The sequence below is a fragment of the Antechinus flavipes genome, chromosome 3 (assembly GCF_016432865.1).
Source record: "Antechinus flavipes isolate AdamAnt ecotype Samford, QLD, Australia chromosome 3, AdamAnt_v2, whole genome shotgun sequence".
NCBI classification, from domain to species: Eukaryota; Metazoa; Chordata; class Mammalia; order Dasyuromorphia; family Dasyuridae; genus Antechinus; species Antechinus flavipes.
In genome coordinates, this window is record NC_067400.1 from 185,652,311 (window position 1) to 185,678,870 (window position 26,560).

Consider the following 26,560-nt stretch of genomic DNA (forward strand, 5'->3'; position numbering starts at 1 on the left):
TATTCCTCATATATATTTTTTAACATGATGTTTCCCCTATAAAAATATAAGCTCCATGAAGAAAAAGGCTGGTTTTGACTCTTCTTGAAACTACAGAGCTTTGCACAGTTCCCAGCATGCAATAAATATTTAATAACTATTTATTGACTGATCAAGTGGTTTATTTATTAATAAAACAACATGCTACACACAGAAGCCCTACCACCTCCTTGGTATAAGGCTAAAGAATTGAAGCATTTTTTTTCACAGTACCTTTAGAAACAATGATTAGAGATAAAAACAAAACAAAACAAAATAAAATAAAGCTTCTTACCTGACTTCCTTCTCTCCTCCAAAAAATGGCTGGTTGAGGGTTTCCAGTTGCCTCGCACTGGAAAGTTACAGTTCGACCCAATGCAGCAACCTGATCACGGGGTTTCACAATAAAGTGTGGAGGTTCTAAAGGGAAACAGCAAATTATTCTAAATCAAAAGCACATAAAATGTTTCCAACTGAAAAAAAAAAAACTTTCTAAAGCTATACTTATGTTATTCAAAATGTAATACATTTTAGTACCATTCTCATTTATGATATGAACTTAAGTGGTAAAGATAATACATTTAATAGAAACACATTTACTTATGGAGTAGGATTTTGCCATATGTTCATCCAAAATTAACCTTCTCATTCAAACAAGTAATTCATCAGATAAAATTTGGTCCTTTATATATTAAATATACCTATACTTAAATAGATATTTGTAAGCATAAATATTACCTTTTCTGAATTACAGTTGCTTAAGGATGAAAAACCCGTAATCATACACATAAGAAGCTCCTGATACAGAGATTCTAAAATCACTAACTCAAAATATTCTGAAATGTTATTATGTGAATTATAACCATTTAAAATCTTAAATCCAATTATTTCATGAAAATGAATTTAAAGTAATACAGTATTCAAAAGTTTCCTTTCACATAGGAAGGGGCATTTTGAAACAAAGATATGGAAATGAAGTAAAATCTGAAACATCTGCTCATCCTGACATTAAAAATACTATCAGCTTTGATTTATACAGCCTTAAATGGCCACTTTATCTAGCAACAAATGGAGTGTCAGAAAATTATATCTGTTATACTGAAAGCAATGGCAGTTGAAAACATCAGGTATGCTGATTGAGCTACTACTGGAAAAAAAAATAGTAGACTAGTTTTTAGACTGTGCTTTATGTTTGACAGAGGTTAATTAAATGGAAGTCTTTTACTTATTGTGTGCACTTTTTTAGACTCATTTCTTATCAACTATCTGAAACACTTTAAGTATTCTCTCCTCTTGTCGAAGTTAAAAATAAAATCAATGTTTCAAGCCTGGCATTTTAACAACATTATGAAACATGGTCTTTTTAAACCACTTTCCTTTTCTTAGGGCATTTCCATTTTTGTATGCCCTTAACTTTAAAAAGTTTCAGTTACTCAAAATACTCTTAAATACTGCTTAAGTACAACAAATGAATCAAACAATAGGTTCATTCAGACCAAATCCATAAATGCTGCCATTCTACAAAATTTGTTTTCTCTCTTGAATAAGGTCAGTGTTTGTGATTATTCATTCCTCTTATGAAAAATTTTCTTGTCAAGCAAAGGTTTATGTAAGAATAATTTGTCAAGAATAGTTTTATTAAAATGTAGTTGTTAATCCCTGAAGAAATGTATTAGCAAAAAGTACTAGTCATATGGTAAGAAGGAAGATCAGTGTTTAACTGGTAATTACAAAATAGAAAAATCCTAGAAAAAGAACTGTATTACATTGTGTCAAAACATTCACAAAAATAGGAACTGTGAATAGATGTGATAAAACCTGGACATGAAGATATCACAAGTCCACTGAGGTACTAAAACATGTGTAGGTGCTTATGCATGTATATGTATGTGTGTACATATGTACATATGTCTGGTATGTGTGTGTGTGTGTGTCTCCATATTTATGCCAAACTGCTCACTCTGATACTAATAATTAAATGACTTGTTTTCAAAGAGCTCAGTTAGACATGGGACTAGAATCTAGGACTCCTAGGAAATAATCTTTCGTGTTATATTATGCTGTTTCACCTTCTAATGAGATAAAATAAAATAGAAAATGTATGACTAAAAATGTACTGAAGACTATAGCCCAAAATGGTCTATTATTTACAGAATACAAAGGAGGAAGAAAGATTGGAAATAGAGATTAACAACGTGGACTTCAAAATTGGGGGACCAGCCGATACTCCAACTTTTAATTTTTTAAATTAGTTTACACTTGAGCAGTTTATGGCACAGAATAGTAAATTACTTTGACATTTATATACAATAAGATTAGATAAAACAAGAATACTAAAGACTTGAAAAACTTTAGTAAGTATATAATGATGCATTTGATCAATAATATTATGAAACAATATACTGAAACAGATTACATCGTGGGGCTATCATGAATTGTCTAAGTTAAAATAATACAAGATTCCTAAATACAAAGAGGAATAATTTTGTTAATCAATAATATTCTGCTCAACATCAAGCAAAACATAAAATGGAAAGATATGTTTGAAAACAAAAAAATTTGTCTCTGTCTTGGAGGATGTCCAGTTGAAAAGTCCACCACAGGATAATTATTCTCTGTAATGGGGGATTATTACACATGTACCTGTTTATAGCAGACAAGGCTTTGAGTCCTATAAGAGTTCAGAAAGTCTGCTCAAAAGAAACTGGTCTACCAATTTACCTCAGAAAAATCAAAAGGATGAAGAATGCTAAAGTAGATTCATTAATACATAAATTTTACATATAAACAATAAAGTGGGTGCAAAACTGAATAGGACAAGTCAATAAGCATTTATTAAATGCTTATATGCCAAAGATTATTCTAAGCACTGAGGATGCAAAGATGAAAGTAAAATGCTTTCTGTTCTCAAAGAACATTAATTTTATTTTTAACTTAGAAAAGAGAAGAGAATACTTAGGTGTTTCAGACAATTGATAAGAAATGACTTTGAAAAAGTAAACACAATAAGTAAAAGACTTCCATTTAACTGACTTTTGTCAATCAATGGAGAACACACATCTATGAAAAAAGCTGACTTTGATATAGGTGAGTACACTATCTTTTTGAAGTATCAAGAATTGAAGATGGTACTTGAATTCAATCTTGAAGAAAGCTAGAAATTCTATGAGATAAAAGTGAAGGAGGACATTCCAGGAATTGGAGAGAGATAGTACAAAAACATGGAAATAAAGAGTACCAAGTCTAAGGACAGCACCAAGGCCAGTTTGACTAACCAGTTGGATGTGTGTAGAAAGAGAATGTATATAATAAGGCCAAAAAAAGGAAATTTGGTGCTAGACTGTGAAAAGTTTAAAGGACAAAAGAAATTGATATTTGATGACTAAAGAAACCACTGGGAATTGTTGAAAATAGTAACATGTTAAAACTTGTACCTCAAAAAAACTCATTTTGTTAGCTATGTGGGGAAGATCAAAATGGGAAGAGACTTAAGGCAGGGAAATCTATGCACTGACAATTGTAATGAACCAGGTGGGTATTGATGGGAATATGAGCTGAGGTGGCATACATGTGGGAAGAGTGGAGCAAAGAGATGTAAGCAATACTTGGGATAGAGTAACAAAATTTGAAAACATAGACTATGATGAGATTACAAATTTGGATAAAAAGAAGAATGATGCATACTAGATAGGAAATAATAGAAGAATGGTACATTTTTGGAGAAAGATGATGACTTCTATTTTGGGGCATTCTGTGTTCATGGAATCATGATTTTAAAAATCATTTACACTCAATAAGTAATGTTGAACTAAAACTTGGGAGAGAAACTAGGGCTGGATATATATGTATATATGTATATATAAATATATGTATTATTTGTATGTAAATCTGGGATTTATATAATTATATCTGGGAATCATCTATACAGAAACAATTGTGAAATTCATTGGCATAAAGAAGAGAAAGTTTAAGATAGAGTCTTGGAGAATGCACTTACAGTTAAAATATCAGGAAATGGAGGATGATTTCACAAAAGAAACAGAAATAGACAGAAAGAAGGAAAAGAATCAAGATCACAAAATTCCAAAGAAGAAAAGAGTCTAGGAAGAGAGGATGGTAGTGCCCAATGCTACAGAGAGATCAAGATGAATGAGAATCAAGAAAAGGTTTTTGAATGTATCAGTTTAAAGGTCATCAGCAAAGTTGGAAGTTAGACTGCAAAATGAATAAGAGGAGAGAAACAGTAGACAGCTTTTCCTAGGAATTTTATTGAGTAAAGGGCAGAGAGGTATAAAATATTAGCAAGATATTGAAATACTAAGATAAAGGAAGAGCATTTTGAAATTATATTTCTGGCTAGCCTATGTTCTTTTCTGATACAAAAATCTATCTTTTTATAACAATAATCATCCATTGATGCCAGTGGATTTCTAATAAATAAAAACTGTAGGCACAAATGGATGACACCAGTTTAGATCTATGATAGGGGCAACTAGATAGTGCAATGGATAGAGTACAGATCCTGAAGTCAGGAGAACCTGAGTTCAAATGTGACCTCAGAAACTTAACACTTCTTTAGCTATGTGACCCTGGGCAAGTTACTTAAGCCCAATTGCCTCACCAGAAAAAAAAATAAATAAAAAGAATATGATAAAATACATTGTTCAGAAAATGTATGATAAGAAATTGATGCACGCATGTATGTAAATTCTTTCAAGGATACAAGCTATTTTCTAGAGTGCCAATTAGCATGCAGATTCCATGATTTACTGAACAGCACACCTGAAGCCTTAAAGAGTTAGTGCAACTTCCAAAAAAGTATTGAGCTGATAGAGTAGGCAGAAACTTATGTAACAGAAGACTGGCTCCATCTATGGAAAAGGTAGACATAATTTTGGCGTGGACTGGGTGATATGATATCTTGTTAAAGAGAGATAATAGATCTTTAATCCGATCACTAGGATTTTAATGATGACGAGACTTCCTTAACCAACAATCATCACAACATAGATATAAGGAGCTACTTAAGTCTTACAGACATAGAGTAGTTAAATGTACTGACAGTGACAAAATACCAGATCATGATGTATATATTTATATTTCAGGAAGATTGGAACCACAATCACAAAAGAAAAGGCATATAGATGTTTCAGCAAAACTCCTGAAGGAAATTGTCAACAGCCTAATGGATGAAATTACAGCACTATTTTAATGTAGAGAACCTTACTGACTTCAAAAAAAATATTTTTTAAATCTGAGGACTGAAGGAAAATGGAATAGATTTTCCCTTATTATTTAGTCATACAGTTATCATAGTGGTCTCCTTTCTAAAACTTTAGAAACATGCTTCAAAATAGGCCAGGATTCCTATTTGTTTTTAAATCCGTTTTCCATGTTGACAGAATATTTGCTTGGAAATGACTACAACATTTTGAAGGGAGATCCAAAAGGCAATGATAATATTATACCAACTGTAAGATCTACCTCAGGAAAAAGAAATAGTAATTTAAAAAGATAACATATTTCTTTAAGTCACATATTCCATAGTTCTAATTTTCTAAGAAAATCTAAAGACTAAGTGAAGATTCTTTCTGATTTATTGTGTTTTTAGACATGAGTGGGAACATTTATAGAAACTCATTTTACAATTAAGAAAAAAATTTTTAAAAGTTATATGATATTTAAAATATATGTGACTTTTTGACCTGATAAGAAAAACGAGTGAGCTAGATTACTTGAAAGACAAAGCTACCTTCTGAAATGATATGTAGCATTGAAATGTAGAAATATAGTTAATGATCATTTCTGAGCTCGTAAAGAATAAATGTAACTTCCAAAAATAATTCAGCTGACTTCTGAGGCTTAAACTCGTAACCTGCAAAACTGGGTTCATATGTAGAAAAAAAGCAAACACATACACACAAATATGGGTACAAAATGTTTTGGCTTCTTGCACAAATGAAAATTAATTTTATCCAGAGAAATGAACATAAATACAAATAGAATACCTATATTTTGATTTTAATTACCATTAATGATAGATATAAATATAAAGATATAAACAGTTTTTTTTTTTTTTAAACTATAGACTATGCAGGGGCAGCTGGGTGGCCCAATGGATAAAGCACCAGCCCTGAAGTCAGGAGGATCTAAGTTCAAATCCAATCTCAGACACTTAACACTTCTTAGCTGTGTGACCCTGGGCAAGTCACTTAACTCCAGCTGCCTCTGTACAATTGGCAACCTACTTTTCATTCTAACAAGGCACAAGGCAAAAACATTTTATTATAAATGCTTTAATTTTTGTTTCTGACAGTTATCAGGGGAAAAAACATACAACTCAAAGAAAAATCTTTATTAGATTAAAAATCAAGCAACAAATGTATTTTTAAATACAATGGAAAAATTAAGATTACATATCATTTCATTAAGACAAAAAGTTAGCAACCCCATTACCTTTACTCTCTGTTACCCAGACTTCAAGCAGAATTTATTCTGTGCAGTCTGTCTTTGTTGCCAAGGATAAGTAAAACATGGAAGTTGATTGGTTGAAGGACATGGAAGGGTATGGATGGAAAGGGGAAGAGAAGTTCCAGTCACAGTGAGACGGTGATTAGAAGATGGCCAATAAAATTTCAACTTACCAGACACAACTATAATAAAAAAAGAAAAAATGGAATAAATAAAAGTAAAGAAACATAATGACAAAATGAAACAAAACAAGTAATAGAATTCTATTTAATTATGCTTCTAATTTTAAATTAAAAAATAAACACATACATACTTAAGATAAATGAATCATGGTATTCCATGAATGAAACACTGATTAACATTTTGAGCTTGATAAATAATTTAGGAAAAAAACAAAAATGAATCTTAAAATCTTTATCACTATAACATAATGAAAATGGATGACATTAAAAATAAAATTGTTTTCAATGACAACATTATTCTATGAGATGAAAAAGTTAGAGGGCAGGTATGGACATATAACAGTTTAAGATATTACTGTTTTAAAAGAAATAATGCTATTGAATCATGGCTTACATTTTTAAACCCAGAAACTAGATCATTAAGTTCAATTTTAAAAATGTATGTTATAAATGACTTGCTATTAAACAATATACTAAATGATGATTCATGCAAAATTTGTAAAGAAAAAAAAGGGAAATGGGACTAATCATGAAAATACAAAGAAAAGTTCTGAAATTTTAATTTGTTAAGCATAAATAATATTACCTGTTAGGTACATTAAAGCATTTGAATATGAAAAGAGTGGATGCTACAGTTAAAAAACTTGAAAGTGCTAATATTGTCTTACCTCTTCATATCAGAAAAACTATCATCAATTATCAATATATATTTTTTTAAAAATAGCAAGTAAACACCAAAATTACATCTATCAAATCAATAACTGTATTAAATTCAAGTAATTTAAAATTCAATAATCATAAAAAATATGGTGTTAAAAAAATAAATAAATTTTTTTTAAATGAAGACAAACATCATTTCTACATGTTGTAAAATCTGTCATTAACTTTTAAAGATCCATCAACCATTTCTTCTAACAAAAAAAGACTTCAAATTTAAAAATGAAAGCCAGAAAAATTTAGTTCATACATTCTAACTTCAGAAGTAAAGATTAGACTGCTCTGCTGAAATTACAGAATTTTTTTCCTTATAAATTTTTTGGTTTTTTTAAAACACATTTTAAAAAGGGGATGTACACAAATTGATCTAGAAGAGATAAACTAAAAGCTTATATAGACTTAGGCAAGATTCGAGTCCCTTTTATACACTAATTTATGAAATTTTACATATTTTATAGAACTCTGAATTATGTGATATACGCTTTATTTTTAACATTAGTTTTCCAATTATAAGAGACTCAAGAGTTGTTAAAATTAAATAAAAGGGAATGTTCTCTTCTTTGATCAAAAGTGATTTTGAACATTTCTTTTTATCACTCTACATATTTCTGACTTCTTTATCTGGAAGTTGATGGTTCATAGCTCTGCCCATTGATCAATTGGGGAATTGGCTTATGTTCTTATAACTTTGACTCAATTCTCTATATAGCTGAAAAATGAAGCTTTTATCAGAGATACTTGCTATAAAAATTGCTTCCCAGGTTTTTCCTCATTATTGGCTTCACTGGTTTTCTTTTGCAAAAATTTTATAATTTAATATAATCAAAATGATCTATTTTACATTTCATGATATTTTCTATCTCTTGTTTGGTTATGAATTTTTCCCTTCTCTATAAATCTGATGAGTAAAACATTCCTTGTTCTCCTGTTTGCTTATGGAATCACTATTTCTAAATCATGTATCTATTTTGACCTTTTCTTGGTATATGGTATAGGATGTTGTCTGTTCCTAGTTTCTGCCATATTGTTTCCCCAGCAAACTTTGTCAGATCATGAGTTCTTATTCAAGAGGGTGACTTTGGATATATCAAAATATGGTTACTATGATCATTCATAATTATGTCCTATATACCAAATATAAAGCACTGATGTACCATTCTATTTCTTAGCCAGTAGCAAACAGTGTTAAATATTTCTGTTTCATAATATAATTTGAGATTGGTACTGCTATGCCAGTTCCCTTTAAATTTTTTTTTCATTAACTGCTTTGATATTCTCATCTACTTATTCCTCTGCATGATTTTTACTGTAATTTTTTCTAGCTCTATAAAATCTTTTTTCATAGTCTACTTCATATTATCCTAATTAAATTTAGGCAAAGTTGTCATTTTATTATCTTGGTTCTGTCTATCCATAAGCAATTGGCTGTCTTGGCAGGTAGACTCAAACCCCTTCATACTGTCAGGTAGACTCAAACCCCTTCATATTGTCTACAGATATTCTAAATAGATTTATTTTTTCAATTCTTGTTAGCCCTTATTGGTAATATATATATATATATATATATATATATATATATATATATATATATAGACGTGCTAATAATTTATGTGGATTTATTTTATATCTTGTAACTTTGCTATATATAGACATGCTAATAATTTATGTGGATTTATTTTATATCTTGCAACTTTGCTATAAAGTTGTTAATTTTTCAAGAACCTTTTTACTTAATTCTCTAAATATACCATCATATCATATGAAAAGAGTAATAGTTTTATTTTATCACTACCACTTTAAGTTTATTAAATATTTTATTTTTATAACTAACATTTTAAATAAAACATTGAATAATACAGGTGATAATGGGCACTCTTACTTCTCCCCTGATCTTACTAGAGAGGTTTCTAGTTTATTTCCATTAAATGTTTGCTGATAGATTTAAACAGATTAGATAAATGCTTACACTGTTAAGGAATGGTCACTTTATTTTAATGCTCTTTAATATTTTTAATAGGCATGGATACTGTATTTTGTAAAAAAATAAAATAAAAATAAAAATTCTCCATCTACTATGATAATCATGATTTCTGTTGGTTTGGTCATTGACATGGTCACAATTACGCTGATTGTTTTTCTAATATTGAACCAGTTATACATTTCTGGGATAAACCTCACTGGATGATGATCCTTAAAATATACTGCTGTATTCTCCATTTTTAAACTTAATTTTACTTAAAATTTATGCATCAACATTCGTTAGAGAAACTATTTTATAGCTTTCTTTCTCTATTTTATCTTTTCTTACTTTAGATACTAACCATATTTTTCTCATATAAGGAATTTGCTAGGACTGCATCAATTATTTTCCCAAACAATTTATATAAGATTGGAATTCACTGGTTTGGCTTTTTTTTTTTTTTTTTTTTTTTTTTTTTTTTTTTAAGATTGAAAGAATTCAGTAACCCATCTGGCCCTGGAGATTGTTTTTCTTAGGTAGGTCATTAATAACATCTTTTTAATTTCCTTTTCTGAAATGGAGTTATTAATGTATCCCATTTCCTCTTCTGTTAATCTGAGCAAGTTATATCTCTCTCTGTTTCAAGTGTTGTTCTTGTAAACAACATATGCCAGTTTTTGATCCATGTTGCAATTTGTTTCTAATTTGTGAAGTTCATCCCATTCATATTCACAATAATGATTACTGTTTATTTCCCTCTAGCCCAATTTTCTCTTTTTTAAAAAAAATCTTTTGCCCTCAAAAATATTTACTTTTGATCACAACTTCCCCAAATCTGCCCTTCCTATTATTACTTCCTGACCTACTTCTCTTATCCCCACCCTCTCGTTCCCCCTTAGAGTAACACAGATTTTGGTATCCAACTGAGTGTCTAAAATATTCCCGCTTTGACCAATGTAATGAGAGAAAAGCTTGAGCTTACCTGAAGTCCCACCCTCTCATTTTCCTCTCTTCTTTAACACCTCTTGATGTGAGTTAATTTATTCCATTCTACTTCTCCCTTCCTAACGTTCAAATGTAATCCTTCCTAATGCTCAAATGTAATCCTTCCTCACCTCTTAATTTTTATGTAATCTGCTCACATTCTCCTAATGCCCATATCCTCTATGTATACTTCTTTTAACTAAACGGATTAGTGATAAAGTTCTTAAAAGTTAAAATATATATTCCCACCAACTGATACAGTTGCACACTACTGAATCTCTCATTTTCTTCTTCACTGTAACTTTTTTTACCTTTTTATGCTTCTCTTCAGTCTTGATATTAAAAATCAATTTTTTTTTTTTTTTTTTTGGTTCAAGGCTGGTCTTCCCAAGAAGGCCTGAAAACTTTCTGTTTCACTGAATAGCCATTTTTGTTCACTTGAAGGATTATGTTCACTTTTACTGGGTAGAGCATAGTTGGTAATTCTTTGCCTTATACAAGGATCATGTTTGGCCTTTAACCCTTTAGTGTTACAAGGGCTAACAACTGTGTAATCTTCACTGGTTCCAAAATATTTCAGTGTTTCTTTCTGGCTGCTTGCAATATTTTTACTTTGGACTGGAAGTTTTTTTTTAATTTGGCTATGATGTGATATTTCTTTTGGGATCACTTTCTTTAGGAGATCAGCAGATCTATTTTACATCTAGTCTTAGGATTTCAAAGCAGATCTTCATAATATCCTAAAAAATTCTGGCTACTTTTTTGTGTTGTTTTGTTTTATTTGTTTGTTTGTTTGTTTAGTCAACTCTTCCAGTTAGTTCCATAAGTCTAAAATTAACTCTCCTACATCTGTTCCAGATGAGCTTTTTCCCCAAATGAGGACTGATTTTGTAGGATGGATTCTTACATTCTTATAAAGTCCTTAGTAAACATTTGCCCAATTCTATTTTTATTTTTTTATTAAAGCTTTTTATTGTCAAAACATATGGACAATTAGTTTTCAACATTTAACCCTTGCATAGCTTTGTGTTTCAAATATTCCCCTCCTTCCACTCATCCCCTCCCCTAGACAGCAAGCAATCCAATATTATATATATTAAAATATATACATGTTAAATCAAATATATGTAAACATTATATCTTGCTTCATAAGAAAAATCAGATCAAAAACAAAAGAAAATGAGTACGAAAACAAAATGCAAGCAAACAACAAAATAGTGAGAATATTATATTGTAATTCACACTCAGTTCCCACAGTCCTCTCTCTGAGTGTAGAAGGCTCTCTTCATTTTTTTTTAAATAACTTTTTATTGATAGAACCCATGCCAGGGTAATTTTTTTACAGCATTAACCCTTGCATTCACTTCTGTTCTGATTTTTCCCCTCCCTCCCTCCACCCCCTTCCCCAGATGGCAAGCAGTCCTTTACATGTTGAATAGGTTACAGTATATCCTAGATACAATATATGTGTGCAGAACCGAACAGTTTTCTTGTTGCACAGGGAGAAGAATTCAGAATTCATTAAATAACCAGGGAAGAAAAACAAAAATGCAAGCAGTTTATATTCATTTCCCAGTGTTCTTTCTTTGGGTGTAGCTGCTTCTGTCCATCTTTGATCAATTGAAACTGAATTAGCTCTCTTTATCGAAGAGATCCACTTCCATCAGAATACATCCTCAAACAGTTATCTTTGTCGAGGTATATCATGATCTCCTGGTTCTGCTCATTTCACTTAGCATCAGTTCATGTAAGTCTCTCCAGGCTTCTCTAAATTCATCCTACTGATCGTTTCTTATATAATAATAATGTTCCATAACCTTCATATAGCATAACATGTTCAGCCATTCTTCAACTGATAGGCATCCACTCAGTTTCCACTTTCTTGCATGACAAGAAGGGCTGTCAAAACCATTTTTGCACAAGTGGGTACCTTTCTCTCCTTCAAATTCTAGAAGGTCTCTTCTTCAAGATCTTGCAATTCTATCCACCATCCTAGGTGATAAAGGGGACTCAACCAAACCCATCTATGAAAAATCTTAGCCTACTCATCCATTGCCCACATAGGCTGAACAGCAATTATCATTCACAACAACCCTACCCTAACTATCCTAAATCTAGTCATCTACATTATCATCCCCCCTAACCACATTCCTAAACTTTTCAAACTTACCAAAATTAAATCTCTTGGTGGTCTGTGAAGCAAATCCACACCAACAACCATTATTATTCTCCTCACACTTCTGTCCTTAGGAGGTTTACCTCTCCTCACCAGCTCATACCCAAATGATTTATTCTACAAGAACTTATCACCAACAGTAACATCTCAATAGCAATCATGATAGTCCTGTAAGCCCTACTAAAAGTGTACTTCTATGTAAGAATTATCTATGTATCTAGCCTCACCATATTCCCATTCCACCAACAACTCAAAAATACAATGATACTATAAAACTCAATAAAGCCTAGCACATTAATCCCCACAACCGTAATCATTTCCTCCTTCCTACTTCCTCTAACCCCACTATTAATTACAGGATCATAGCTAAGAACTACAAAACTTTATCTTGGATCACTGGAATGTAAATTGAGCATTTTAATTAAGCTAAATTCTCATTCAAGATCCAGCAGCACTTAAGCTACTTCTTTGAATTTGCAATTCAATGTAATATATACTTCAAAGTCCACATGAAGCTTAGGTTCAAACTAGACTAAAGGCCTTCAAAGCTTTAAGCAGGTATTAAATCACCTAGTCTTTGCATACAAGCAGAGCCTCCCAGCCTTGTAAGGAAAAAAAAAAAAAAAAAAGGAGGAGAGGCCAGGAGCTCTATTTAGAAGGTTTTTTGGTGCCTCTAAACTGGAGGGTATTTATCACATTAACTTTTAGTTAAGAGCTAAGTGCCTAGGCATTTGGCTTCAATTTAATAGTAAAGAGATAATCTTGTCTCTGTCTTTGAATTTACAATTCAATGCTTATGCTCAGGCATTTTACCTCTGTTCCTTACTCCTTGATTATTTTCTACTGACCACAAAGACATCTGCACTCTTTACCTACTATTTGGTACCTGAACCGGCATAATTGATACTGCCCTGATTCTCCTCATCCCAGCAGAATTCCACCAGTCAGAGACTCTAAACTGCAATGATCAAATGTATAACATTATTGTCACAGCCCATAACTTCATAATAATTTTGTTTATAATAATGCCTATTATGATAGGAGGCTTTGGCAACTAATAATCGGAGCCCCAGATATAGCATTCCCCCAAATAAATAATAAAAGCTTTTGATTGCTCCAACCATCTTTCCTACTACTTCTAGCATCCACAACAGTTGAAACAGGTGCTGGAATAGGATGGATTGTTTACCCCGCTCTAGCAGGCAATCTCTCCCATGCATCCCTAGCTCTAACTATTTTCTGACTTCATCTAGCTAGGATCTCTTCTATCTTAGGAGCCATTAATTTCATTACAACAATCATCAATATGAAACCTCCTGCAATATCTCAATATCAAACTACACTATTTGTTTTATCTATCATAATTACAGCAGTTCTACTACTCCTGTCCCTATCAGTCCTAGCATCCAGTATTATGCTTTTAACAGACCACAACCTAAATACAACAATCTTTGACCCTGCTAGCTAGTATTTAGCTGACTATCTACACTACACAGAGGAAATATTAAATGTTCTCCGGCAATACTACAAGTCCTAGGCTTTCTTTTCCTTTTTTGACTGGAGGAATCACAGGAATCATACTTGCTAATTCATTCCTAGACATCGTCCTTCACGACGCATATTATGTAGTTGCCCATTTCCACTATATACTATCAAGAGTGCTGTCTTTTCAATCATAGGAGGCTTCCTCCATTGATTCCCACTCTTCACAGGCTATATACTCAATGACCTATGAGCAAAAATCCATTTCTCTATTATATTCATAATAGGCAACATAACCTTCCTTCCTCAACATTTCTTAGGTCTTTCAGGAATACCTCAATGATATTCAGATTACCCAGACACCTACAAACATAAAATGTTTTATCTTCTATTGGTTCCTTCATCTCCCTAACAGATGTCATCTTAATGATTTTTGTTATCTGAGAAGCTTTGGCATCAATACAAGAAGTTTCCACAATAAAACTAACTACTACTGATATCAAATGACTCTACGGCTGTCCTCCCTCATACCACACATTTGAACAACCTGTATTAATTAAATACTAAACAAAAAAAGAAAGGAATCAAACCCTCAAAAATTTGATTTCAAATAAACTCCAAAACCTTTGTGACTTTCTAAAGAAGATATTAGCAACAGCCATTAGGTAACTTTGCCATATGCAAATTATAGGTTTAACCCTATATATCTTATATGCCTTATCCTATAACTCTGGACTTTCAAGATGCTACTTCTCCTATCATAGAAGGATTCAAATATTTTCATGATCTCACACTAATAATTGTCCTCTTAATTATTTCATTAATACTATATGTCCTTACCCTTATATTCACAAAAATTAATACATAGCAGCACTATAGATGTCCAAGAGATAGAAACAGTTTGAACAATTATACCTACAATCATTTTAGTCCTAATTACTCTTCCATCACTACTCATCTTATACATAATAGATGAAATCTATAACTCCTAACTCACAGTCAAGGTCATGGATAATCAATGATACTGAAACTACGAATATAAGGCTTAAGAAGACCTCACATTCGACTCATACATAGTACCAACCCAAGACCTACCACCTGGCCAATTCTGATTATTAGATGTAGATAATCAAGTAGTTCTACCTATAGAATTCCCAATTCGAATATTTATCTCATTGGAGGATGTACTTCATACATGAGCTAAGTACCCTCTCTAGACTAAAAGCAGACTCCATCCCAAGATGACTAAAACAAGCCATCCTAACCTCTACCTTTCTTGGAGTTTATTATGGCCAATGCTCAGAAATTCATGGTGGGTTTTTTTTTTTTTTTGGATACAGTTTTATAAACAAAACATATGCAAGAGTAATTTTTCAACACTAACCCTTTAAAAAATTCTGTTTCAACTTGTCCCCTCCTTCCCTCCACCCCCTCCAACAGATGGCAGGTAGTCCCATACATGTTTAATATGTAAAGTACATGTTAAATACAACATATGTATACATATTTAGGCAGTTATCTTGTTGCAAAAGAAAGAGCAGATTTAGAAAGAAAGTAAAAATAACCTGAGAAGAAAAAACAAAAATTCAAGCAAACAATAACAGAAAGAGTGGAAATGTTATGTAATAATCCATATTCATTTCCCAGTGTTGTTTCTCTGAGTGTAGCTGGTTCTGTGTTCATTACAGATCAACTGGAACCAATTTGGTTCCCCTCACTGTTGAAAAGATGAGTGCCCCATCCATCAGAATTATCATGTAGTATTGTTGATGAAGTGTATAATGATCTCCTGGTTCTACTCATTTCACTTAGCATGAATTCATGTATGTCTCTCCAAACCTCTTTTATTCATCCTGCTGGTCATTAAGAATAGAACAATAATATTCCATAATATTCATATACCACAATTTGTTCAGCCATTCTCCAAATGGTGGGCATCCATTCAATTTCCAGTGTCTACCCACTATGAAAACAGATGCCACATATATTTTTGCATATACTTTAATATCTCTTTGGGATATAAGCCCAATGATAACACTACTGGATCAAAGAGCACTCACAGTTTGATAACTTTTTGTGCATAGTTCCACATTGCTCCCCAAAATGTTTGGATTCATTCACAATTCCACCAACAATGCATCAGTGTACCAGTTTTCCCAAATCCCCATCCAATATTCAGCATTATATTTTCCTATGATCTTAGCCAATCTGACAGGTGTGTAGTGGTATATCAGAGTTTTCTTAGTTTGCATTTCTCTGATTAACAATGATTTGGAGCATCTTCTCATGTAACTAGAAATAGTTTCAATTTCTTTATCTGAAAATTGTTGATATATTTTGACTATTTATCAATTGGAAAATAGCTTAATTTCTTATAAATTAGAGGTAATTTACTCTGTATTTTGGAAATGAGGCCTTTATAAGAATGTTTGACTGTAAAAATGTCTTCCCAGTATACTGCTTCTCTTCTAATCTTGTCTACATGAGTTTTCTTTGTAAAAAAGCTTTTTAATTTGAAACAATCAAAGTTTTCAATTTTGTGATCAATAATGATCTCTAGTTCTTCTTTGGTCACAAATTCCTTCCTCTTCAACAGGTCTGAGAGGTAAACAATCCTATGTTCTTCTAAATTATTTATAATCTCATTCTTTATATCTAGATCATGAACCTATTTTGATCTTATCTTGGTGTACTGTGTTAAGTATGGGTCAATACCTACTTTCTACCATACTAATTTTCTATTTTCCCAGCAATTTTTTTTTAAATAATGAATTCTTATCCCAAAAGCTGGAGTCTATGGGTTTGTCAAATACTAGATTACTATAGTTATTGACTCTTGTGTCCTGTGAACCTAACTTATTCCACTGATCAACTAGTCTATTTCTTAGCCCATACCAAATTGTTTTGGTGACTGCTGCTTCATAATAAAGTCTTAGATCAGATACAGCTAGGGTACCATTTGATTTTTTTTTTATTAGTTCCCTTGAAATTCTTGACCTTTTATTTTTCCAGACGAATTCTGTTTTTCTTTTTTCTAGGTCATTAAAATAGTTTCTTAGGAGTCTGATTGGTATAGAACTAAACAAATAGAATAGTTTAGGTAATACTGTCATCTTTATTATATTTGCTGGACCTATCCAAGAGCACTTAATATTTTTCCAACTAAACAGTTGATATTTTTGTATGGAAAATGTTTTCTAGTTTTGCTCATATACTTCCTGATTTTCCCTTGGCAGATAGATTCCCAAATATTTTATACTACTGACAATTATTTTAAATGGAATTTAAAATCTTTGTATCGCTAGCTGTTAGATTTTGTTAGTGATATATAAGAATACTGGTGATTTATGTGAATTTATTTTGTATCCTGCAGCGTTGCTAAAGTTGTGGATTATTTCTAATAGCTTTTTAGTAGATTCTCTAGGGGTTCTCTAAATATACCATCATATCATCATGTTATGCACAAAGAGTCATAATTTGGTTTCCTCATTACCTACTCTAATTCCATTAATCTCTTTTTCATCTGTCATTGACAAAGTTAGCATTTCTAACACAATATTGAATATTAATGTTAATAGTGGGCAACCTTGACTCCTGATTTTATTGGGAATGGTTCCAGTTTATAACCATTACATATTATACTTACTGATTGTTTTAAATAGATGCTACTATTTTACGGAAAGGTCCTCTTTAACTTCTTATTTTGTGGTTTCATTTATCTAGAGGTGAGAGTGCAAGGCTGAGATATCTCACTATTATAGCTTTGTTGTCTTTTTCTTCTTGAAGCTCTCAACTTCTCCTTTAGGGATTTAGATGCTATACCACTTGGTGCACATATGTTTAGTATTGATATTGTTTCATTATCTATACTGCCCTTTAGCAAAATATAGCGCCCTTCCTTATCTCTTTGAATTTGATCAATTTTTGCTTTTGCTTGATCTGAGGTCAGGATAGGTACCCCTGCTTTTTGACTTCACCTAAAGCATAGGTGATTCTATTCCAGCCATTTACATTTACTCTGTATGTATTGCCCTGCTTCAAGTGTTTCCTGTAAAAAACATATTGTAGAATTCCAGCTTTTAATCCAGTCTGCTATCCGCCCCTGTTTTATGGGAGAATTTACCCCATTAATCCTGCCATCTTTTTAACCCTAGATTATGCATTTCATTTTCTTTTCCTCCTTATGCCCCTCTCTTCTGTATTAAACTTATAAACACCACTTACCTCACCCAGACCTGCCCCTTAGCGTCCCTCTCCTTTTCTTAAACCTTTCCTTTTCAATTTCTTTATTCCCTTCTATTTATCCTATCCTTTCCCTTTTTGCTTTTCCCCTCCGACTTTTCAATAAGGTGGGACAAGTTTCTGTGTAATCCAAATATGTCTAATATTTTCTCTTTGAGCCAATTCTGATGAGAGTAAGATTCTCACACTATGATCATCTCTCTCCCTTCTTTCCCTCAGATATAATAGGTTTCCTTTGCCTCTTCAGGAGATGTACTTCCACTTTTCCCTTTTTCTGGTACAATTTCCTTTCCACATCTAGATCTTTTTTTATATTATAACAGTAAACCAAATTATACATGTAGTCTTTATGTGTATCCCTTACAGAAATACAGTTCTCAAGAGTTTGTTGTTTTTTTTTTTTAATCTTTTTATGCTTCTCTCGAGTCCTATATTTGGAGGTCAAACTTTTTGTTTAGCTCTGGTTTTTTCATCAAAAATATATGGAATTCATCTGTTTCATTGAATGTACATCTTCTTCCTTGGAAGAAAATGCTCAATTTGCTTGGTTAGTTATTCTTGGCTTCATACCAAATTCCTTTGCCTTTCATTATATCAGATTCCAGGCCCTTTGTCATCCTTTAATGCTAGATCCTAAGTGATCCTTATTGTGGCTCCTCGGTATTTGAATTTGTTTTTTTCCTGGTTGCTTGTAGTATTTTTTCCTTAGTCTGATAGTTCTAAAATTTAGCCACACTATTTCTTGGAGTTTTAATTTTGGGATCTCTTTCTGTAGGTGATTAATGAATTCTTTCAATGTATATTTTACCTTTTGATTGTGACATCTGGGCAGTTCTCTTTGATGATTTCCTGAAAAACAGTGTCTAGACTCTTTTTTTCATCATGTATTTAGGGAGTCCAATAATTCTTAGATTATCTCTCCTTGCTCTATTTTCCCCATTAGGTATTTTACATTTTTGTGGTTTTGCTTGACTGATTCTTGTTGCCTTAGTGAGTTATTCGTTTTCATTTGTTCAATTCTGAATTTTAGTGTGTTATTTTCGTCATTTACTTTTTTTACTTTTTGTATTTGTCCAATTGAATTGTTGAATGAGTTGTTTTGTTCTAAGGATTTTTCTTACATTTCACAAATTCTATTTTTATAGGCAGTTAATTTCTTTTTCCATTTAACAAATTTTATTTTTCTGGAAGTTACTTTCTTTTTCCAATTTATCAAATCTATCTTTTAATAAGTTATATGCTTTTTCCATTTCACTATGTCTATTCTGTGTTGCTTTGTTCAAATTCTTGTAAGGTTTTAATTTCCTTTCCCCATTTTCCTTCTAGATCCTTTTTTAAGTTCTTCAAAAAAGAGCGTTGGGTGATGGGAACCAGGTTATTTCACCTTTTGGAGCTTTATCTGAAGACAATCTTCCTTTAGTCTCCTCGGGTTTGAAATCTGTTCCTTCTCTTTCACCATAAAAACTATTAATTACTACAGTCCCCATTGCTTTTTTACTCATTTTTTTTTTTAAGTTAAATTAAGGTCTGCCTTTGGAGTGGGAGAGGTTTTCCAAGGGACCAAAACTGCGCTGGGTGAGTGCTGATTCAGTCCTGGTGCTGGCTCTGCCATGTAGAATCATCAGCAATGCCCCAGGGCTCTGTGCTGTCTGCTCTGGTGTTTGTTGTCAGAGTCGGCTCAGCCAATCTGAGACTGCACTATTTTGGGATTCTGAGCTATCTGTGCTGGCGTTTGTGATTAGCTGCCTGGGCCTCTCTGTCTCCCGATTGTTAACAGACCTTGTCTGGTCCACTCTCTCCCACAAACTCTCTGCTCCGTGGAAGTCACATTGCCACACTGAAACTGCTGTGACCTGGAGCTCTGCTCTATCAGTGCTGGCATTTGTGGTCAGCTGTTTGTACTTCACTGCCTCTGTCCTGTTTCTGATTGAAACATATCTTTTCTGGTCTGTTTCCTCTCAAATATTCTCTGCCCCAGACTCTGAGGTGTCTGTGCTGGTATCTGTACTGGTTGCCTTGGATGCCCTTCCTCGTATTTCCAATTGAAACAGAACTTTTTTGGCGATCTTTGAAATTATCTGCTGATAATTTGTTGCACTCCCAATATTTGTGGGTTCTGCCCATCCAGAGCTAATTCAGAGGCTGGATTTTGTAATTATTGTGAAGGTTGTAAAGAAGATCAGAGAGAAACTTATGTCGTCTTCACCATCTTGGCTCTGCCCTCAATTGGCATATAATTTTTCTGCTGCTGTGTACAATGATCTCCTGGTTCTGCTCATTTCATTTAGTATCAGTTCATATAAGTCTCTCCAGGTATCTCTGAAATCATGATGGTGACCGTTTCTTACCAAACAATAATATTCCATAATATTCATATACTGTAACTTATTCAGCCATTCTCCAATGATGGGCATCACTCAGTTTCCAGTTACTTTCCACTATGAAAAGGACTGTCACAAACATTTTTGCACATGTCGCTCTCTTCCCTCTTTTAAGATTACTTTAGGATACAGGCCCAATAGAAACACTGCTGGATCAAAGGATATGCACATTTTGATAACTCTTAGGGCATAGTTTCAAAATGCTCTCCAGAATGGTTGGATCCATTCATAGTTCCACCAACAATGTATCAGTGTCCCAATTTTCCCACATCCCCTCCAACATTTCACATTATCTTTCCTTGTCATTCTAGCCAATCTGACAGGTATGTAGTGGTATCTAAGAGTTGTCTTAACTTGCATTTTTCTGATCAACAGTGATTTAGAGCACCTTCTCATATGACTAGAAATGGTTTTAATGTCATCTGAAAATTGTCTACTCATATTCTTTGACCATTTATCAATTGGTGAATGGCTTAAATTCTTATGTGATCTGCAAGGTAAAGTATCCTATATTCTTCTAATTTGCTTATATCACTCTTTATGTCTAAATTGTGAACCCATTTTGTCCTTACTGTGGTATGTAGTGTTAGGTGTGGATTAAACCCTGCATTCTTCCATACTAGTTTCTGTAATGTTCTCTTTGTTCAGTTTTCTTGGGGTCTCTGGGAGGAGCCTATTTTCAGTTCAGTAATCCCCACAAGAGTAGGCAGGAGTTAAAATCCAAATCCTTTATTCTCTTTCACCTGGTGTTCAGCTAATTTTCTCTTGGCCTTCAGATGGGACTTGGTTTCAGTGGAGAAAACGAGAGCTTGCCACCAGGATGGTATGAGACAGAATGAATCTGTTTGAGTCCAAGGGCTTGTGCTTTAGCCTCCACTACACTTGTCTTCTCTAGCTCTGTCTCTGAGACTCTCAGTCCCCCAGGAGCCTGACTGAAGATCCCATGAATCTCTCTCCTTGGTTGTGAGAGCTTAAGCTCCTGCCTCCAGGCCTTTGTCTTCTCTGCCTTTCTGAATCTCCATGAACATTGCTGAGGCTTCTAACTTTTATGTTCCACACCAAGTATAAACCAATCATTATATCATCAAGAAACCATTATTTATTGTAAGATTAAATCAATTATACTGAACTTAGAGAACTATTAAGCACCATGCTAAACTAGATTGTCTCACCAATTCCACTTAGTTATTACCATGTAAGCATCCTTAATTCAAGTTCAGAGTTCTGGCCCATAACAAATTTGAATTTTCCCAGCAGTTTTTTGTCAAATACTGAATTCTTATCACAAAAGCTGGGGTCCTGGGACTTTTCAAACACTAGATTTCTACTATAGTTGTTGCCTGTTTTGTGTTGTGATAATAATCTATTCCCTGTCAAACTACTCTATTTCTTAGTCAGTACCAAATGGTTTTGATGACCACCACTTTGTAATATGATTTTACATCTGGCACAGCTAGACCACTTTCATTGGCATTTCTTTTCCATTAATTCCCTTGAAATTCTTGACCTTTGTTCTTCCAGATCAACTTATTTGATGAATTTAAATGATGAACTTATATGAACTTATGATGAATTTTTTTTCTAGGTGTGTAAAATAATTTTTTGGAAATGTGATAGGTAAGTAGACTAATTTAGGTATCAATGTCATTTTTATTATATTCACTTGGTTTACCCATGAACACTTGATATATTTCCAACTGATTAGATCAGACTTTATTTGTGTGGAAAGTGTTTTGTAGTTTGTTCATATACTTCCTGAATTTCCCTTGGCAGAAAGATTCCCAAATATTTTATACTATCAACAGTTATTCTGAATGGAATTTCTTTTTGTATCTCTTACTGTTGGACTTCATTGGTAATATATAAAAATGCTGATGCTTTATGTGAATTTCTTTTCTAACCTCAAATTTTGGTAAAGTTGTGAATTGTTTCTAGTAGATTTTTAGTTGACTCTCTAGGGTTCCATAGTACATCATCGTATCATTTGCAAATAGTGATAATATGGTTCCCCTTATTAACTACTCTGATTCCTTTCATCTCTTTTTCTTCGCTTATTGCTAAAGATAGCATTTCTAATATAATATTGAAAAGTAATGGTGATAGTGGGCAACCTTGTTTCACCCCAGATCTTATGGGAATGCTTCCAGTTTATCCCCATTACATAAGATGCTTGCTGATGGTTTTAAATACAGATCATTTTAAGTTAAAGTCTATTTGTTCTGATACTCTATAGTGTTTTTAATGGGAATGGATGTTAGATTTTATTAAATGCTTATTCTACATCTCTTGAGGTAATCATATGATCGTTGTTAGTTTAGTTATTGATATAGTTGATTGTGCTAATAGTTTTCCTAATATTGAACCAGTCTTGCATTCCTGGTATAAATACTACATCCCAGTTTATTGTCCTGGGGATGACTTTCTGTAATTTCTTTACTAATATTTTATTTAAGATTTTTGCATCAATATTCATTAGGGAAATTGTCTATAATTTTCTCCCTGTTTTCACCCTACCTCATTAAGGTATCAGCACCATATCTGTGTCATAAAAGGAATCTGGTAGGAGTGCTTTTCCTGTGGTTTTTTTTTTTTTTTAACATATTGTATAGTATTGGAATTAATTGTTCATTAAATGTTTGGTAGAATTCACATTTAAATCCATTTAGCCCTTAAGAAGTTTTCTTAGCGAGTTGATTAATAGCTTGTTCTATTTCTTTATCTAAAATGTGACTACTAAAACAATTTATTTCCTCTTCTCTTAACCTGGGCAATCTATATTGTGGTAGATATTGCTCCATTTCACTTAGATTATCAGATTTGGGCAAAATATAGTTTCTAGCTTTTTTTAGTAAACATTGATTCTTTGATCTTTTCTTTCTCTATTTTATGGAAGTAAGTATCTAGAGATATAAAATTTCCCTTTATTGCTGCTTTAGGTGCATCCTAAAAATTTTGGTATGCGGTCCCATTACTTTCATTCTCTTGGATGAAGTTATTGATTATGTCTATGATTTGTTGTTTCAATCATTCATTTCTTAGGGTTAGGTTATTTAATTTCTAATTAATTTTTAGTCTAATTTCTCCTGGCCTTATGTTGCATATAATTCTTATTGCATCATGACCTGAAAGTAATGATTTACTATATCTGCCTTTCTGAATTTGATTTTGAGGTTTTTTTTTTTTTAATTTTTTGATCAATTTTTGAATAGGTTCCATGAAATGCAGAGAAAAAAAAATAAACTACAATCTCCATTCAATTTTCTTGAAAGAAATAACATACCTAATTTTCTAACATTCTCTTTATCTCCTTAATTTCTTTGTTATTTGTTTATTTACCTAATTATGAGAGAGCAAGGTTGAGATCCCCAGCTAGTGTAGTTTTACTATTTATTTTTGTAGCTCTCTTAAAGTCTCCTCTACAAATTTGGAAGGTATACCATTTAGTACATATATGTTTAGTATTGATATTGCTTCATTATCTATGGTACACTTTAGTAAAATATAATTCTTTTCTTCTGTTAATTAAAATCTTAAAATTAATTAATTTTAATTAGATTAAAATCACTATTTTACTTCATGTGATATCAGGATTACTACACCTGTTTTTTTCACTTCATGTGAAGCTTAATAAATTCTGCTCCAGCCTGTTACCTTTAATCTAATGTAATATTCTGCTTTAAATGTTTCTTGTAAACAACATATTGTAGCATTCTGGGTTTTAATCCAGTCTGCTATCCCGCTTCCGTTTTATGGGAAAGTTCATACCCATTACATTCATAGTTAAAATAACTAATTCTGTATTTTCTGTTATATTATTTACCCTAATTTATGCTTTTCTCTTTCCTTTCCCGCTTTCCTCTATTAGTATTTTTGCTTCTGATGATCACCTCTCTCAAACAGCCCTCCCTCTCTAGAGACCCCCCATTGTTTTACATCTTTCCCCTAATATTTCTATTTTCCTTTCTATTAGTCGTTCCCTTTCTTTTCCCCTCTCCCCTCTCAGTTCCCTATAAAATGAGACAAGTTTCTCTGTGAAACCAAATACATCTGATATTCTCTCTTTGAAACAAATCTGATGAGAATAAGATTCACACAATGTTCATCCCCCTTCCTTTCCCTCAATATAATAGGTCTTTTTTTTCCCTCTTCATGAGATGTAATTTCCCTTATTTTACCTCTTTTTTTTCCCCTTTTTCCAGCATAATCCTCTTTCCACCTCTAGTTTCTTTTTCATATTATCATAATAAAATCAAATTATACTCACACTTTCTAAGTGTATCCATAACAGAAATATAGTTCTCAAGAGTTCTTTCCTTTTTGCCTTTTTATTCATCTCTTGAGTTCTATGTTTGGAGATCTAATGTTTTGTTCAGTTCTGGTCTCTTCATTAGAAATAAGTGAAATTCACCTATATCATTGAATATCCATCTTCTTCCCTAAAAGAGAATGCTCCTTCATTTTAGCTAGATAGCTTATTTTTTGCGGTAATCCAAGTTCCTTTACCTTTTAGAATATCAGATTCCAGACCTTTTGATCCTTTAAGGTGGAAGCAGCTAGGTCCTAACTGTGACTCCTCCGATAATTATCTTAAATTTCTAAATAATTTAAACATATTTCTTTCTGAGTCCTTGCAATATTTTTCCCTTGGTCCAATTGCTCTCAAATTTAGCGATGATATTCCTTGGGGTTTTTATTTTAGAATCTCTTTCGGCAAATGATTAGTGAATTCTTTCAATGACTATTTTAACTTCTTATTCTAAGACATTGGGGCAGTTTTCCTTTATGATTTCCTGTAAGATAATATCTAGATTCTTCTTTTCATCATGGCTTTCAGGAAGTCCAATATTCCTTAGATTATGTCTCCTACATCCATTTCCCAAATCTGTTGTTTTTCCTAGGAGGTATTTCATATTTTGTTCTCTTTTTTTTCATTTTTTTTAAAATTTTTGTTTGAGTGATTCTTAAAGTCTTATTGAGTTATTCACTTTCATTTGTTCAATTCCAATCTTTAGTGTATTATTTTCTTCAGTTACCTTTTTAGTTCCTTTTGTTTTTGGCCAATTGAATTATTTTGTTCATTGTATTTTTTTCCCATTCCACAAATTTTGTTTTTCAACAAATTGGTATCTTTTTCATATTTATTTCATAAGGCGTTATGTGCTTTTTTCCATTTCATCAAATCTATTTTGTAGGGAATTATATGCTTTTACCATCTCTTCTAGCAAAGATCTCATTTCCTTTCCCCATTTTTCTTCTACTCTCTTTTAAGATCATTTATGCAATCTACCAAGTAAGCCTTGTAAAATGGGGACCAGCTTATATCTCCCTTTGTGGCTTCATCTGGAGTTGATCTGCTTTTAGGAACTTCAGGATTTCAGGTCTGTTCTTCATTTTCTCCATAAAAGTTGTCTATGGAGAGAATACTTTTTGATTTTTAGCTCATTCTTTTAATGGCTGTTGGGCTGCTCAGCTGCTTTAGTTTGCCCTAGGGCAGTTCTGCTGACTGACTTCAGGTATTGGGCAATCATGGATATGGCCCCAATTCTTCCAGGGCTCAATGTTTTACATTTTGCCTTTTGCAGCAAACCACCTGCTTGCAACCAGGACAGAGTAGCCTAAGAGGCTCACAGAACATTCCCAGGTGTGTGAAAGCAGCAACTCTCTTGACTCCCTGCCCCATCTCCTTGCCCTGGTCTCCATGTGCTCAATTCTGAACTCAGCAGACTGTCCTCTTGCCTGTTGAAACAGACCTGTTCTGAAGTTTTTCCAAGGGATCATCTTCTGGAAATGTGTTTTACTCTAAATATTTTTGGGTTCTTTGACTCCAAAACCAGTTTAGAGAATCTGCTGTTGGTTTGAGGGAAGGTCAGACGAGGTCAAAAAAAAATTGTGTCTGTTTTCCAACATCTTGAGTCTGGTCCCTCAAGAAACATATATTCTTTAAAAA

The 26,560-nt window shown here is 32.7% G+C and overlaps 1 protein-coding gene across 4 annotated transcripts in view; it reads right to left on the reverse strand.

Moving 5' to 3' along the window:
- Positions 1-26,560, reverse strand: part of ROBO1 (roundabout guidance receptor 1) — a 464,510-nt gene that overhangs the window by 124,717 nt on the left and 313,233 nt on the right. For all 4 annotated transcript variants that reach the window (XM_051984356.1, XM_051984358.1, XM_051984357.1 and 1 more), the window contains exon 7: positions 314-438. In XM_051984356.1, coding sequence (XP_051840316.1) covers positions 314-438 — 125 coding nt within the window. The remainder of the gene's footprint in view (positions 1-313; positions 439-26,560) is intronic.